This window comes from Vipera berus (assembly GCF_964194415.1).
Source record: "Vipera berus genome assembly, chromosome: 5".
NCBI lineage: Eukaryota > Metazoa > Chordata > Lepidosauria > Squamata > Viperidae > Vipera > Vipera berus.
Window position 1 is genome coordinate 2,662,594 of NC_138207.1, and position 16,261 is coordinate 2,678,854.

General features: G+C 45.9%; 1 protein-coding gene across 1 annotated transcript; it reads right to left on the reverse strand.

Annotated features, from left to right (window-relative positions):
* Window positions 1-1,067: 1,067 nt before the first annotated feature.
* SST (somatostatin) lies at window positions 1,068-12,449 on the reverse strand (the record flags this gene model as incomplete). The annotated part of the gene is made up of 2 exons (XM_081329513.1): window positions 1,068-1,513; window positions 12,309-12,449. The coding sequence occupies 2 exons, from the start codon at window positions 12,447-12,449 to the stop codon at window positions 1,301-1,303; spliced, it is 354 nt and encodes a 117-aa protein (XP_081185639.1). The 3' UTR covers window positions 1,068-1,300.
* Window positions 12,450-16,261: the final 3,812 nt, after the last annotated feature.

Below are 16,261 nucleotides of genomic sequence, written 5' to 3' on the forward strand. Positions count from 1 at the left end.
CTAAGAAGCATTACCAATTGTATTGTGCTTCTGTTCGCACAACTTGCTTAATCTGGGTGTTTTCTTAATCCTCATTCTAGGAAGCGTTCCTAATTATATTGTGTTTTTGTTCACACAACTTGCTTAACTTGGGTGTTTTCTTAACCCTATTTCTAGGAAGAGTTCCTAATTATATTGCACTTCTACTCCGACAACTTGCTTAATCTGGGTGTTTAACTTCTTAACACAAGGGACGCGGTGGCTCAGTGGGTTAGGACGCTGAGCTTGTCGATCAGAAGGTCGGCAGTTTGGCGGGTCGAATCCCGAGTGCCACGTAACAGAGTGAGCGCCTGTAACTTGTCCCAGCTTCTGCCAACCTAGCAGTTCGAAAGCACGTAAAAACGCAAGTAGAAAGATAGGGACCACCACGGTGGGAAGGTAACAGCGTTCCGTGCGCCTTTGGCATCTAGTCATTCCGGCCACATGACCACGGAGACGTCCTCAGACAAGCGCCGGCTCTTCGGCTTTGAAACGGAGATGAGCACCGGCCCCTAGAGTCGGAAACGACTAGCACGCATGTGCGGGGGAACCTTTACCTTTACCTAACTTCTTAACCCTCATTCTAGGAAGAGTTCCTAATTATATTGTGCTTCTATTCACACAACTGGCTTAACCTGGGTGTTTTCTTAACCCTCATTCTAGGAAGTGTTCCTGGTTATATTGCGCTTCTGTTCACACAGCTTGCTTAACCTGGGTGTTTAACTTAATTACCCCTCACTCTAGGAGGCCTTCCTAATTTCAGATCCGTTACTGGAAGGATTTTGCTTTTCAGGTTTTTATTGCGTTAAAGGACCTTTCATGGTAAAGACCTCCTGCTTTGAATTTCAATCACTGGCTGATGAATGATTGATGGATGGATTGATCGATTGACGGATGAGCTTTAACCCATCAACGGTAGAGAAAAGCTGCAATGAGAACACTTTGAAATACAAGCTTTATTGCGAGAGAGAGAGAGAGAGAGAAAGAATTGAAATCAGCAAAAACGCAGCGTCGGTTTCCCGATGGGTCCGGAAGAAGCAAGAGATCACAAACTCCAGGAAGGTGTGTACAATTCAAACAGAAAGTTTTATTAAAACAGCTTCAAAACCAAATGGTACTCTTTTTTTTCTTTTTTTTTCTTCCCCCCTTTTTTACCTCAACAATATCTTTTTTTATATATATATTACAGTCTTCAGCTCCGGGCATGAAGAGACTGAGTAATGAGAGAGAGAGAAAGAGAGAGAAAGAGAGAGAGAAAGGGATGGAAAGGAGATTTCGAAAGCTAACAGGAAGTGAAGGTTTTCCAGAAGAAATTTTTGCATCCGGCTTTGCGCTCCCGCGGGGTCAGGCCCGGGTTCAAGTTGGCTGACCTCTCGAGTTCCAGCCTGACTTCATCCTGTTCGGCCCCGCGGGAAAGGTCGTCGGAAGCCAGGGCCTCGTTCTCCGGCTGGTTGGGTTCGGACAGCAACTCGGCCAGGAAATACTTCGCCAACTCCTGGGAAGGCGAGAAGAAAAGAGAGACCCGGGTCAAAAGGGCAGGACGGGAATAGCAGAATGATGGAGTTGGAAGGGACCTTGGAGGTCATCTAGTCCAGCCCACTGCCCAAGCAGGAGATCCTTGCCAAAATAACAATTGGAATGGACATTAGAGGTCATCTAGTCCAGCCCCCTGCTCAAGCTGCAGACCCTTACGCAGTAACAGTTGGAAGGGACCTTGGAGGTCATCTAGTCCAGGACCACTGCCCTAGCACGAGATCCTTACCAAATGACAGCTGGAATGGACATTAGAGGTCATCTAGTCCAGCCCCCTGCTCAAGCAGGAGACCCTAATGGAGTAACAGTTGGAAGGGACCTGGGAGGTCATCTAGTCCAGCCCACAGCCCAAGCAGGAAACCCTTACAGTTGGAATTGACCCTGGAGGTCATCTAGTCCAGCCCCCTGCTCAAACCGGAGGCCCTTACAGAGTAACAGTTGGAAGGGGCCTTGGAGGTCATCTAGTCCAGCCCCCTGCTCAAATAGGAGATACTTACAGAGTTGGAAGAAACAGTTGGAAGAAACCTGGGAGCTCATTTAATCCAGCCCCCTGCTCAAGCAGGAGACCCTTACAGTTAGAAGGGACCTTGGAGGTCAACTAGTCCAGCCCTGTCTGTTCATTAAACTAGACATACCCAATTCCTGCAACCGTTCCCTATATGTTTTAGCCTCCAGTCCCCCGATCAGCTTTGCTCTTCTCTGCCCTCTTTCTAGAGTCTCAAGATCTTTTTTACATCGTGGTGACCAAAACTGGTTGCAGGATTCCAGGTGTGGCCTTACTAAGGCTTTGTAAAGCGGTACTAATACTTTACATTCGTGATTTTGATTCCCTCCTGGAAACCCAGAATCAATTGCAAATCAGTTGCAAGGAGGCATGGGTCCTGTTTTCTGGGCAGCCAAAGAGGAGAGAAGAATCACTTTGCTGTGTTCCTGTGAGTTGTTTGATTTCCCATGGATATTCTCTCTCTCTCTCTCTCTCTCTCTCTCTCTCTCTCTCTCTCTCTCTCTCTCTCTCTCTCTCTCTCTCTCTCTCTCTCTCTCTCTCTCTCTCTCTCTCTCTCTCTCTCTCTCTCTCTCTCTCTCTCTCTCTCTCTCTCTCTCTCACACACACACACACACACACACACCGGGCCCAATTCTGCTAAGCTTCTGACCCCAAAGAAAGTAGACCTTGTTTTACAACCATCCACTTAATGACCCTTCAAAGTTACGACTGCACCGTTTGCAACCGGTCCTGGCCTTTACAAGCACTGCAGTCGTAACTGCAGTGTTTCCAAGGGCGTGGGGTCAAAATTCAAACCCTTGACAGCCGGCTTGTGTCCATGAAGGTTGCAGCATCCCGGCGGGGGGGGGGGGGTGTCACGTGATCGCCACTTGCGCCCTTCCTCAGCCCGAGCAAAGTCGACAGAAAGACTGGATTTGCTTAACAACTGCAGCGATTCACTTAACAACCGTGGAGGATGGCTCCCTTAAAGAAGTGCCTTGCTGAGCAGTGGGAATTCTGATCCCAGTGAGGGTGTAAGTTGAGGAATAGAATAGAATAGAATAGAATAGAATAGAATAGAATAGAATAGAATAGAATAGAATAGAATAGAATAGAATAGAATAGAATAGAATAGAATAGAATAGAATAGAATAGAATAGAATAGAATAGAATAGAATATAGAATAGAATTAGAATTAAAATTTAGAATAGAATAAAAAACAGACAATAGAAGAAAAGAGAAGAATATAGAATATAGAACATAGAAAATGAATAGAATAGAATTAGAATAGAATTAGAATATAGAATAGAATAGAATAGAATAGAATAGAATAGAATAGAATAGAATAGAATAGAATAGAATAGAATAGAATAGAATAGAATAGAATAGAATAGAATAGAATAGAATAGAATATAGAATATAGAATAGAATTATAATTAGAATTTAGAATAGAATAAAAAACAGACAATAGAATAGAAGAAAAGAGAAGAAAATAGAATATAGAACATAGAAAATGAATAGAATAGAATTAGAATAGAATTAAAATATAGAATAGAATAGAATAGAATAGAATAGAATAGAATAGAATAGAATAGAATAGAATAGAATAGAATAGAATAGAATAGAATAGAATAGAATAGAATAGAATAGAATAGAATAGAATAGAATAGAATAGAATATAGAATACAGAATAATATGGAATATGGAATATGGAATATGGAATAGAATAGAATAGAATAGAATAGAATAGAATAGAATAGAATAGAATAGAATAGAATAGAATAGAATAGAATAGAATAGAACAGAATAGAATAGAATAGAATATAGAATACAGAATAATATGGAATATGGAATATGGAATATGGAATGGAATAGAATAGAATAGAATAGAATATAGAATACAGAATAATATAAAATATGGAATATGGAATATGGAATATGGAATATGGAAAATAGAATAGAATAGAATAGAATAGAATAGAATAGAATAGAATAGAATAGAATAGAATAGAATAGAATAGAATAGAATAGAATAGAATAGAATAGAATAGAATAGTCTTTGTGGCAGCCCCTCAAATATTGGAAGTCCCCTATTCCTTCTTTTCACTAGAACATAGAACATATAATAATAGAGCTGGAAGGGACCGTGGAGGTCTTCTAGTCCAGCCCCTGGTTCAAACAGGAGAATCTAGACCATCTCAGACAAGTGACTGTCCAGTCTCTTCTTGAAAGCCTCCAGTGATGGAGCGCCCACAGCTTCTGGAGGTTAATCGTCCTCCCTGTCAGGAACGTTCTCCTTAATTGCTTCTCTTAGACGCCAACGGCATGAAAAATCCACAAGTGCCACTTTAGTGGCTGCGTTTGTACAACGTGCTAAATCCACGATACGAAACACAATCAGCTGATTTCATTCTCTGCCTCTCAGCCCGAATCAGGAAATATTTGATTTCAGTTCCCCTCATAGTTTGAAAACGAAGCTGATAAGAGGAGCTTTAATTTGCCCACCCTCTAAATTACAGCAAAGGAAATAAGATTTGTACAAGCAGTCCTCAAGTTACGGTCGGGACTCAGCCCTCCCCCATTTCCGTTACTAAGCGAGACAGAGAGAAGGGCATGGTGCCCCGTTATATGACCTTTCTTGCCAAGGGAATCGCTGAAGTTGTTAAGTTAGTCACACGGTCGTTAAGCGAATCTGGCTCCCTCCCCCTCATTGTCAGAAGGTCGCAAAAGGGGAACACGTGATTCCCCTCCGGCTGCACTTTGATCATGTGACCCCGGGGATGCTGCGAAAAATGGTCATAAGTCACTTTTTTCAGTGCCAGCACCAGCTTCTGTTCTGTTCTATTGTATTCTATTTTTTCTATTTTCTGTTCTATTCTATTCTATATTTCTCTAGTCTGTTCTGTTCTATTCTATTCTATTCCATTTTCTATTCTATATTTCTATATTCTATTCTTTACCTTTTCTCCTATTCTATTCTATTCTATTCTATTCATTATTCTATTCTATTCTATATTTCTCTATTCTATTCTGTTCTATTCTATTCTAATTTCTATTCTATTCTATTCTGTAATTCTATTCCATTCTATATTTCTATATTCTATTTTGTTCTATTCCATTCTAAGTCTATTCTATTCTAATTCTATTCTGTTCTGTTCTTTCTCCTATTTTCTATTCTATTCTATTCTATTCTATTCTATTCTATTCTATTCTATTCTATTCTATTCCATTTTCTATTCTATATTTCTATATTCTATTCTTTACCTTTTCTCCTATTCTATTCTATTCTATTCTATTCATTATTCTATTCTATTCTATATTTCTATATTCTGTTCTATTCTATTCTAATTTCTATTCTATTCTATTCTGTAATTCTATTCCATTCTATATTTCTATATTCTGTTCTGTTCTGTTCTATTCTATTCTATTCTATTCTATTCTATTCTATTCTATTCTATTCTATTCCCATAATTCTATTCTATTCTATTCCCATAATTCTCTATTCTATTCTATTCTATTCTATTTGGAGGGAGGGCGTTTAAAAACTCAAGATAAAGCACCTGCAGCCCCCCTCCATTTTTTAACATGCGCCATGGGTTCAGTTCCACCCTCCTGACCTCACTCCCTTAATACACAGCAGGCTGCAGAATTGATTACTCTCTATCAGGAAAAAAAAAGAATTCTTCCATCGGGATATACACGTACGTCCTCTATTATACCTTAACCACTGGGCCACCTGGCCTCCAGCCACCGTTCCAGATCCAGAGGGCGAATTAAACAGGTCCCACTAATGGTGCCCCTGAAACCAATGACCCACAACCAGTTCTCACCCTTCCAGCTGTGGCCGCATCCCACAGTCCCGAGTTCAAAATTCAGCCTGTTGGCAACCAGCACGGATGTACAACGGTTTCAGCGCCCCAGGGGGTCACAGTAATCACCGTTTGCAACCTTCCCGGCCGGCTTCCGACATGCAAAGTCAATGGAGGAAGCAGGATTTGCCGCCTCGCTGAACGGCCGAAGTGATTTGTGAGATTAGATGTGTCTCGTTTAACAACCGCCAGGCTTAGCAACGGTCGTAAGCGGAGGTCTACCTACCACGCTCTCAATTTCCCACAGTTACTAAGATGGGATTTGTAGGATAAAAGTTCCCTTTTCCTAATACGCAGAATCGGCGGATCGCACGATCCGTTCCTGGGGACCTTTAAAACCTGCGTTCACACAGCTCGCTTGACACCGTTAAGCAAATAAAAACAGTGACTAGGTTGTCGTAACACAGCCTGACACCTCTGTTTCACAGGGACGGGGAGTTTTCGACGTACGACCGCAACGGGGCCCCAAATCTCTGTTGCTAAGCAAAACGTTTCTTAAGTGAGTCTTGCCTCGTTTTACGACCATCCTTGCCACGGTTGTTAGCAAATCATGGCAGTTATTCAGTTCATGACCCGGTCGTCAAGCAAATCTGGCTTCCCCATTGAAGTTACTTGTCAGAAGGTCGCCAAAGGGGATCACGTGACACACAACCCCAGGACACCGCCACCGTCGCAAGTACATGCCAGTTTCCAAGCATCCAAATTTTGATCACGTGACTATAGAAATTCTGTACGAGTCGTAAGTGTGGAAAAACGGTCATAAGTCACGTGTTTCGGTGCAGAGAACAGCCGCTAAATGAATACTACCTGTATTTGCAAGTAGCTCGTCTTTTAAGCAGCTCGCCCCCCCTCCCAAATTCCAAATTAACTAATTCTGATTTCTGGTCAGGAAAAAGTCTGCAATCAAAAGTATAACGCAACATCTAATGTTGCACTTACACCAACTAAAATCACTCTTATTATATCATTTTTGTGATGTTCTGCTGAAGAGACGACGTTCTGCGTGATGCTACATCGTCTCCCACTCATGTTTTAAATTTCCTTCTATGTTTTTGTTTTATTTACTTGTAAATAACTAAATGTTTATTAAAAATATATATTGAATTTTATTTATTTGTAAAATTTACTGGCTGCCCCTCTTATCACGGGGGCTTTAATTTTTTTTATTTTTACATCCGCCATACAGTTATGGAAAGTTTTCTTCATTTAGATCGTTGTACTAATTTCAAATACTGCATTTCTCTTTTAATGTAGGATTTTCTAGAGTCGGAAAATAAAGGAGGAAATATAATTTTGGGAAGACATTAAGGTGCGCTCTGGAAATGCAAGCACCCGGGGTGATCCACAATTTACACAACGTGGGGCTTGATTTGTTATATAATCATCCGTGTGCACTGTGCTTGCGTTCAAACAGACCAAAATGAAACCCACAGAGGTAGAAAAATTAAGGGGGAGGGTAGACTTGTCTGGTATGCTAAGCCACAGTTTGTTTTAATCATGGTTTGTTGACTGAGCCACGCAACCACATGCAGCTTGCTGCGCCCCACACCAAAGTGGAAAGCAATTCGGGAGCCTTTTTGAGTGCGTTTTTAACACAACGCACATTAAACGGATCTGTTTCGCTCTTAACCCTGAACTATAAACTAACCAGAGATTGCATTTGTACAACACTTTGAGAAAGGAGGAGAAAGCTATTTAAGGTTAGCACTTATCAAGCTTATTAAGCTTTAGGCAATTGCAGCTAAACCTGGTTAGATGTGAATGATTATGGCTAAGTCGGGAATCGGTGGCTGAGTTCACTAGATTCCCTTATCCCGTTATTAAAATCACTTGCTTTTCCAGGTTCACACAATACACTGAGATGTTACAGGTTCTCCTGCTTGAGCAGGGGGCTGGACTAGAAGACCTCCAGGGTCCCTTCCAGCTCTATTCTATGTTTGCAGAGGTAGGGGGAAAAGGATCAGGATTATTCCCAAGGCAACACATTCTATAGATTGGTTACACATGCGGGTAATCCTTGACTTTTATGACCACAATTGAACCCAAACTTTCCGTCGCTAAGCGAGGCAGTTTAAGAGAGTTTTATGAGCTTTTTGGCCACAGTGGTTATGCGAATCGCCGCAGTTATGAAGGGAATCACCCGGTCGCTAAGCGGATCTGACTTGCCCCATTGACTTTGCTTGTCCTAAGCCGTCTGGGAAGGTTACGTTGATCATAACAACTCAGGACAACGCATCCATCATAAATACCTGCTGGCCACAAAGCGCCTGAATTTTGATCATTGGCGTACAACGGATGTGTGAAAAAGGGTTTTTTTCCCCAGCGCTGTTGTAACTTGGAACAGTCAATAAATGAAGGGTTGTAAGCCGAAGGCTCACTACATCCCTACGGGAGCAGAAACAACTGCCCATCAAAACCAGGGAGTGAACTTGCGGCCTTTCTGATTTCCGTTGTCAAATGCAGCTTGGCTAACTTACTCGAGTGTTCTGCCAATTTTAATTTCCCCTTCTCTCTGATTCGGTCAGCCAATCCATCGTTCTTCCCAACCCCTGGCCAGCCTCGAGATACGATACGTTAGCGTGGGGATGTCTTAGACCCCACAAACACACACACACACACACACACACAGCACATCTGGAGGTGCTTCAGATAGGAGAAAAGAAATATGAATGAATTCCTAGAGAAGCGAAATGCCTTCAGGATTAATTGCTGGAAAGCAGCCACAAAGGAGATTTTTTTTTTCCATTTGTTAGAGCTTGTTTTTCAACCTTGGCAACTTTACGTTGGGTGGATTTCGACTCCCAGAAGTCCCCAGCCAGCATAGCTGGCTGGGGAATTCTGGGAGTCGAAGTCCACCCATCTTAAAGTTGCTAAGCAGGAAAAAAACACCGCCCTAAAGAATCGACATGGACTTGTCTCTTGGTCCATGTTTCTTCTCTAGAGTTGTTAGTCGCCCCTGAAATTTATAAGAATCTTCATTCCCTTTGTGGTTTTGGAAAGAAATATTTGTGCGCTGGAAGGAAAGCAAAATTCTTTTTATTTCTGCAGAGCTGGTGCAATTCAGCTCCTTCTTCGCAATTCTTGCTCATTCGCCTCTCATTTAGTGACTGCGTTGAGAGGAACAGATGTGCTGGCTTTGTACAATTGGTTTACTCAGGAAAGACCTCATTCAGACAGGATCCTAAGCTCGCCTGTGTTCATTTCTGTGGGGCACAATACGAATGTCGCTGCGTAGTTATTTCACACTTAGGTACACTTATATACTACAAGCCTGTTTTCACAACCCAGCCGGTGTGAATCTGCCCCTCTTTTCCAGTACAATATGTAATATTCTAGACTTACGTGCTTCTCCATTGAACCATCCCTCTCTGCAAATAAATCCATAGAGAATTTGGAAATTTTTTATGGTGCGATGCACGATAGCCCAGTTTTAATACGACGCTGGGCAGAAATCTCGCGCTGCATTTGCGCCCTGGGACCGTCATATTCTACCCTTCTGTTCTTCTATAGCTGCCTCTTTTCAAAGCTCAATCAATAAAGAAATGATAGTTATTTGCCACCTTCTTAATAATCTTTTTTCCAGAAGGAGCAAATGCATATCGCAAAAGTGGCTGCACCGTAGATTTTATTGCAAGCATTAGAGTGATGACTTTCTCAAGTGGATTTTTTACTTCCCCCCCCCACCTTGATGTTAAGCCCTGCTGTGCCTTTTTCCCACTATGGGCGTACGCTGGACTAACCCTTTTTCCCTTGGCTATCTGCTACAAACCATGATGCCTTTTCTTAGTCTGAAACCACTGCTCTGACATCAGCTTCTCTCTCGGAGTTGTGTGAGTGCTCCGTCAGCTAAAGGTTTTCAAGAAAAAAATTGGACAGGCAGTTGTCTGGGATAAGGACTCCTGCCTTGGGCAGGGGGTTGGACTAGAAGATCTTCCAAGGTCCCTTTCCAGCCCTAGAATTCTTCTGTGGGCTTGTCCTTTTGTCTTATTTGGGGCATTCTCCCAGGGAAGTGACTTGGTGTCAACTCAACATTCTAGCCACCTCTCCCATCTTCTGACTCCAACGTTGAGAAACTTGAAAGCAGTGTGTGTGTGTGTGTGTGTGTTGTGTATTGTGGGCTGCGTGGGGGGCGTGGGGATGCATCTATCATGCAAACAGCCCGTGTACTGGTTCAACACGCTTCCATCCCCGCCACCCTGACGATCCGAGTTTAATCTCGGTCTGTCGGCGCGTTCCTTTCCAGGACCCTGGAGAGCTCCGCGCTTTCTCTGCCCCCCCCCCCCCAAAAAAAGCCTCGTTCGTGGGGACGGATTCCCCGACTTGCATGCAAGGATGCGATTTCTCCCCGTCCTATACAATTATTTGGGGGGGGGGGTGTAGATGACGGGGTTTTTTTTGGGGGGGCTAAATCTAAAGGGTCTTTTCTAAGAGAAGAACCGCCAGATTTTGAGACGGGTCGAAGAATTCGCCGCGGTTCTTCTAGAAAAGCGGCTGTGTTGCGCTAAAAACGAACATTTAAAAAATTCGCTTTTTCTCCCTGATTCTCTCTTTCTGTTCCTCTCTCTCTGTTCTTCTCTCTCGTGTTTTTCTCTCTCCCTCTTTCTCTCTCTGTTTCTCTCTGTGTGTGTCTCTCCTCCCATTTCTCTCTCTTTCTCTTTCTCTCTCTCTCTCTCTCTCTCTCTCTCCCTCTCTCTGTCTCTCTTTCTGTCTCTTTCTCTTTCTGTCTCTCTCTCTCTTTCTGTCTCTCTCTCTCTTGTCTCTCTCTTTCTGTCTCTCTCTCTTTCTGTCTCTCTCTTTCTCTTTCTGTCCCTGTCTCCCTCTTTCTGTCTCTCTCTCTCTTTCTGTCTCTCTCTCTCTGTCTTTCTCTCTCTCTTTCTGTCTCTCTCTCTCTCTCTCTGTCTCCCTCTCTCTGTCTCTCTCTCTGTCTCTCTCTGTCTCTCTCTCTCTCTCTGTGTGTGTGTGTGTGTGTGTGTGTGTGTGTCCTCCGTGATGAGTCGCAGCCCTGATTTCAAGCGGGAGGTACTTCTCAAGCACCCCGGTGTCTGGCAGTCAGGACAGGGTGAACCAATCTGGATTAATGGTTAAGGCATCAGGCTAGAAAGCCAGAGGACCCCTTAGCCATGAAAGCCGGCTGGGTGACTTGGGTCTCGACCTAGCCCACCCCGCAGGGTGGTTGTGGGGGAAATAGGAGGAGGAGGGAGGCGTGTTGAATATGTTTGCTGCCTTTTTATAAAAACAATGAGGACGGGAGATGGAGAGATATCCTTACCAGATTCCTCAGTGCCTGAGCAATAGCAAACTTCCTTCCTTCCTTCCTTCCTTCCTTCCTTCCTTCCTTCCTTCCTTCCTTCCTTCCTTCCTTCCTTCCTTCCTTTCTTTCTTCCTTCCTCTCCCTTATTCTCATCCCATCTTCCTTCCTTCCCTTCCTTCCCTTCCCTTCTTCTTCCTTCCTCTCATTCCCATCCCCATCTCTTTCCTTCCTTTCTCTCCCTTATTCTCATCCTTCCTTCCTTCCTTCCTTCCTTCCTTCCTTCCTTCCTTCCCATCCCCATCTCCTTCCTTCCTTCCTCTCCCTTATTCGCATCCCATCTTCCTTCCTTCCTTCCTTTCTTCCATTCCCATCTCCTTCCTTCCTTCCTTCCTTCCTATCCCCATCTCCTTCCTTCCTTCCTCTCCCTTATTCTCATCCCATCTTCCTTCCTTCCTTTCTTCCATTCCCATCTCCTTCCTTCCTTCCTTCCATACCCTTCTCTTCCAACTTCCTTCCATGCTTCCATATCCTCCCTCTCTTCCTTCTTTCTATCTATCTATCTATCTATCTATCTATCTATCTATCTATCTATCTATCGTATTGCTCCTACCGACCGCACAGGGGTGTTGGCCACGTTCTTTCCTGCCGGGCCCTCAGCCTGATCTCGGCAATAAGGAACCACTCAGCCCTGAGTTCAGTAGTCCTAGCAGCTCAGTAAAGCCTCCAGGTTCAGTAACAGTTTATCCCTGAACTTCTTCCAACGGAAATCAGCCAGGTTCGGGGCAGTGTGTGTGTGTGTGTATGTGTGTGTGTGTGTGTGTGTGTGTGTGTGTTCATATCTTCGAGCGCTGCTTAGCTACCTGGAGGTCCTCGGATGGTCCGGACCGTTGGGCTACCCTAGCCGAGCTGCTTCGCTGCCCTTCGTACCCAAGAGAACTAAACCTCCACGGACAGGAAGAGTCTACCTTTGCCTTTCGTCTGGCAACAAAGCAAGGGGGGAATCTCCCTTTCTTCCCGTCACCTCCAGCTTCCCGCAGCTCTTGGGATCGGGCGCGGAAGACGGCGCTCTGCACTCGCTCAGGGGGGGGGGGGTTCCCCTCTCTCCGGGGCCAACCCTAACCCTACCCCGCCTCGGATTGCCCGGTCTCTTTACCTGCTTGCCCGCGGCTGCGGCCAGGGATTTCTGCAGGAACTGCCGGAGCCTGGGGTCGGAGGGCGCGGCTGCCCCGGTGCTCCACGCCACGGACACGGACACGAGCAGCGCCAGGGCGCAGTGGAGGCGGCAAGGGAACATAGCGGCGCGTCTGGAGATGCTTGCGGGGCAGCGGTGCTGAGCGAGGCCAAGCTTGGCTTCTGGGGTGTCCATCGGCGCCCCCCCTTTATAAAGCCCTCTGCTGACGTCAAGACAGGGGCGAGACCCCCCCCCCTCTTCCCCCTCCCCCCCTCCCCTCGCTCCCCAAAGCGCCCGGCGCTTTGATGGCCCATTAAGCGCGCAGATCCATCAAGTTTAAGGCGGAGGGCTGGCGTGGGGAAAGGGGAGGGGGAGATCCACGGGGACGCGTGTGGCACCACCACGCCCCCACCCGAACGGGCTCTTTTGCTCTCCTCCACCCACCCACCCGCCGCACGCACACACACACACACACACACAGAGAGAGAGAGAGAGAGAGAGAGAGAAATGCGTTTCCTCCGGCAAAGGACGTGGGGGCAGATTATTTCGTGACTCCCCCAAAATTGATTTTATGAGGGTGGCCCCGCTGGAAAACACCCCCCCCTCTCACAAATACGGTTTATTGAGTGGAGGCGGGGCGGTGGTGGTGGTGGTGGTGGGAAGTTGGAGGAGAAACTTTCTCCAGATCCTGAAAGGAGGCAGAGCAGCTTCGGGCTATTTCTAAGGCTGAGGCCCGGTTCAGACGATAAGCTTAAACTGGGTCAGAGCAAAATAATAATACTAATAATCCAGCGGGCTAAAAATTGCACCCGGACCGTAAGCCAAGGGAAGCTTCACGGATCCTACTAGCGTGGGAACGCGCTTGCTAGACCTGGAAAGAGCCTGGCTGAGCTCGCGTTGTGGTCGTGGGAACGCGGTCGCGGAGACAGGCTAGAACTGGAAGCGGAGTCGGCTGGTTGATTCGGATCTCAGTTAAGGACTACTTCGAGCGGTAGAAAATGAGCTGCGCCAGGCGCGCAGAATTCCGGATCGAAAGGGGACTGTAGGATGGGACATCTCGAGTTATTTAGCTGGGAACACGAAGGATTTGTGGGTCCCCCTGAGCGGGGTGGGGTTCTCTCTGTTCCTTTGGTAGATCTAGATGAGAGAGTCAGCTGATCTCAAAAAGCGAAGCCAGGTCGCATCCGACTAGTCTGGGAAAGAAGACCACGAGGAAAGGCCCAGGCAGGAAGCTAAACTGAAAAATAAATAAAAATATAGATACCACGGACGGTTGAAATGGCAAAGCTTTTTCCACAAAGACAACCATAGGGGTGGGATCATAAACTCATCAGGAATTGACTTCGTTGCTGGCATCTAAATTTCCTGCCTGAGCAGGGGGTTGGACTAGATAGAAGATCTCCAAGCTCCCTTCCGGCTCTTTCTTCTGTTATTCTGATGCATTTTTATCGGCCTAGATAAAGCTAAGCTGGCCGGTGCTAGGAGGGCCCTTTTTTGATCAATGGTCATACATGTTAGTAAATTATTATTCACAGAACGGGGGCCACGAGGAGATCCCAAAGCTAGGAAAGGTAATCCAATGCCTTTTCTTGTGCCAAGCCGGGCAGCCCGGGACTTTGGAAATCCTTAGGCGGATTCAGCCAACATTTAACCATCCTGACGCCTGCGTTTGAGCTAGGGTCTTCTGCTGGCTTAGTTGGGGCGGTGGGGGTGTGTGTGGAGAGAGAGACAGAGAGAGAATCCGTCTTCACACGTTACGGCTAAACCATGCGGTCGCATTTCTTCAGGTTAGTGGCATAACTAGAGCAAACTCGGGGTTCGTAACGTGGGATTCATGACTTACCAGGTTGAGGTTTATTCAATAAGCCACGGTTTAACCTCGAGGAACCCGAGCGTATCCTGGCTGGGACAAGAGACAAAGCAGAGAGAAGGCAGATAAGCTTCCTCGGGGAAAAATGCAATCTGCGTGTGTGTGTGTGTGTGTGTGTGTGTGTGTGTGTCTGGCGGCTAGGCTAAACCGCCTTGTTAAGCAGCTGAAACACGGGCGGCCGTTTTAAGCAGATTCCCAAAGGATCCGGGCTGCTTTGGAATTCTTCTGGGAGAGCGAACGAATCTGCAGTTCTCGAGATAGCCAATAGAGGGCAATTAATCACTGCCCCCTAGCGGCCGGAAGAGCTCCTGCTGGAAGGAAGCTAGAAAGGGGAGAGAATATGGGATGGAGAAGAAGAGGAAGGAAGGAAGGAAGGAAGGAAGGAAGGAAGGAAGGAAGGAAGGAAGGAAGGAAGGAAGGAAGGAAGGAAGGAAGGAAGGAAGGAAGGAAGGAAGGAGATGGGAATGAGAAGAAGGAAGGAAGGAAGGAAGGAAGGAAGGAAGGAAGGAAGGAAGGAAGGAAGGAAGGAAGGAAGGGGAAGGGAAAGGAAGGAAGGAGGGAAGGAAGGAAGGAAGGAGATGGGAATGAGAAGAAGGGAGAAGAAAGAAGGAAGGAAGGAGATAAGAAGGATAGGAAGGAAGGAAGGAAGGAAAGGGGAAGCAAGGAAGGAAGGAAGGAAGGAGATGGGAATGGGAAGGAAGGAAGGATAATATTTCCCTAGCTCGCCATATAGGTGATGTATTTTTTTTTATTTTAATTCCATTTATATCCCGCCCTTCTCCGAAGACTCAGGGCGGCTGTAGAATTGATAGAACCGCTAATTTTATTCATTCTATTTTTAACTCTGGATCTCCTTCAACTTAACGCCGTCTCCTTAGGGCAGCCATCAATAGCTTTGCAGAATTTTCTCAGCAGACTAGAGAAGCTTTTTCCCCTCCCCTACCCCCCCCCCAGCCTTCTTCTGAGATGACTGGGGGATCACCTGGTGGCCTCCCATCCAAAGACCTTTACATTCTTTCAAGACCAGACGAGGCCAGCGGGTGCCGTCTTTGGAGCGGGGGGGGGGGCGTTGAATCAACCACCACAACAAAAACACACTTGTGGAAGAACTACACGTCTCCCAGCAAGGTCTTTGCGTGCCTTACAAAGATTAAAAACCATCGCAACAATATTAGGTCAGAGTGTTATTCAACTGAAGAGGCAGTAGAAAATGGGAAATACAGAGTCCTTGACTTATAAAGCCAGAATTTCCCTTGCGAAGCAAGAAGGTGTTTAAATTAGTTGCTCCTGTGTCTACTGTCTTTTTTTTTTTTTGCCATGGTTGTTAAGCGAATCACATGGTTGTTAAGCCGATGCAGCTTTCCTCATTGACCGGCTGGCTGGCTGGCTGGGGCATTCTGGGACTTGAAGTCCACCCATCTTAAAGAGGCCAGAGTTGAGAAGCACTGATTGAAGCTGTCGTGTCATTCAAAGGGCCACGTAAAGTGAAGCCACATGGAGCTCTTTCCACACCTTTCCCCTCCCCAAATCTTTAGCTCCACCTACCCAGCCCACCCCCTGAGCTCTTTCCACACCTTTCTCCTCCCCAAATCTTTGGAGACTAAAACATACCAAGAAGGGCTGCAGGACTTGGGTCTGGCTAGTCTAGAGAAAAGAAGAAACAGGGGTGGGGGGAACGTGATAGCACCGTTCCAGTATTTGAGGGGCTGCCACAAGGCAGAGGGGACCGAACTATTCTAGTCCAAAGCGCCCGAAGGCAGGACGAGAAACAACGATAGGAAACTGACCAAAGAGAGAAGCAATCTGGAATTAAGGAGAAACTTCCTGACGGTGAGGACCATTAACCAGTGGAACAGCCTGCCACCAGAAATTGTGGGTGCTCCATCCCTGGAGGTTTTTAAGAAGAGACTAGACCAGGAGTAGGCAACCGTGGCTCTTCTATGACTCGTGGACTTCAACTCCCAGAATTCCTCAGCCAGCCTGGGGGAGCTATGGCCCCTTCATGACTTGTGGACTTCAACTCCCAGAATTCCTGAGCCAGCATGAGTCATAAAAGAGCCAAGGT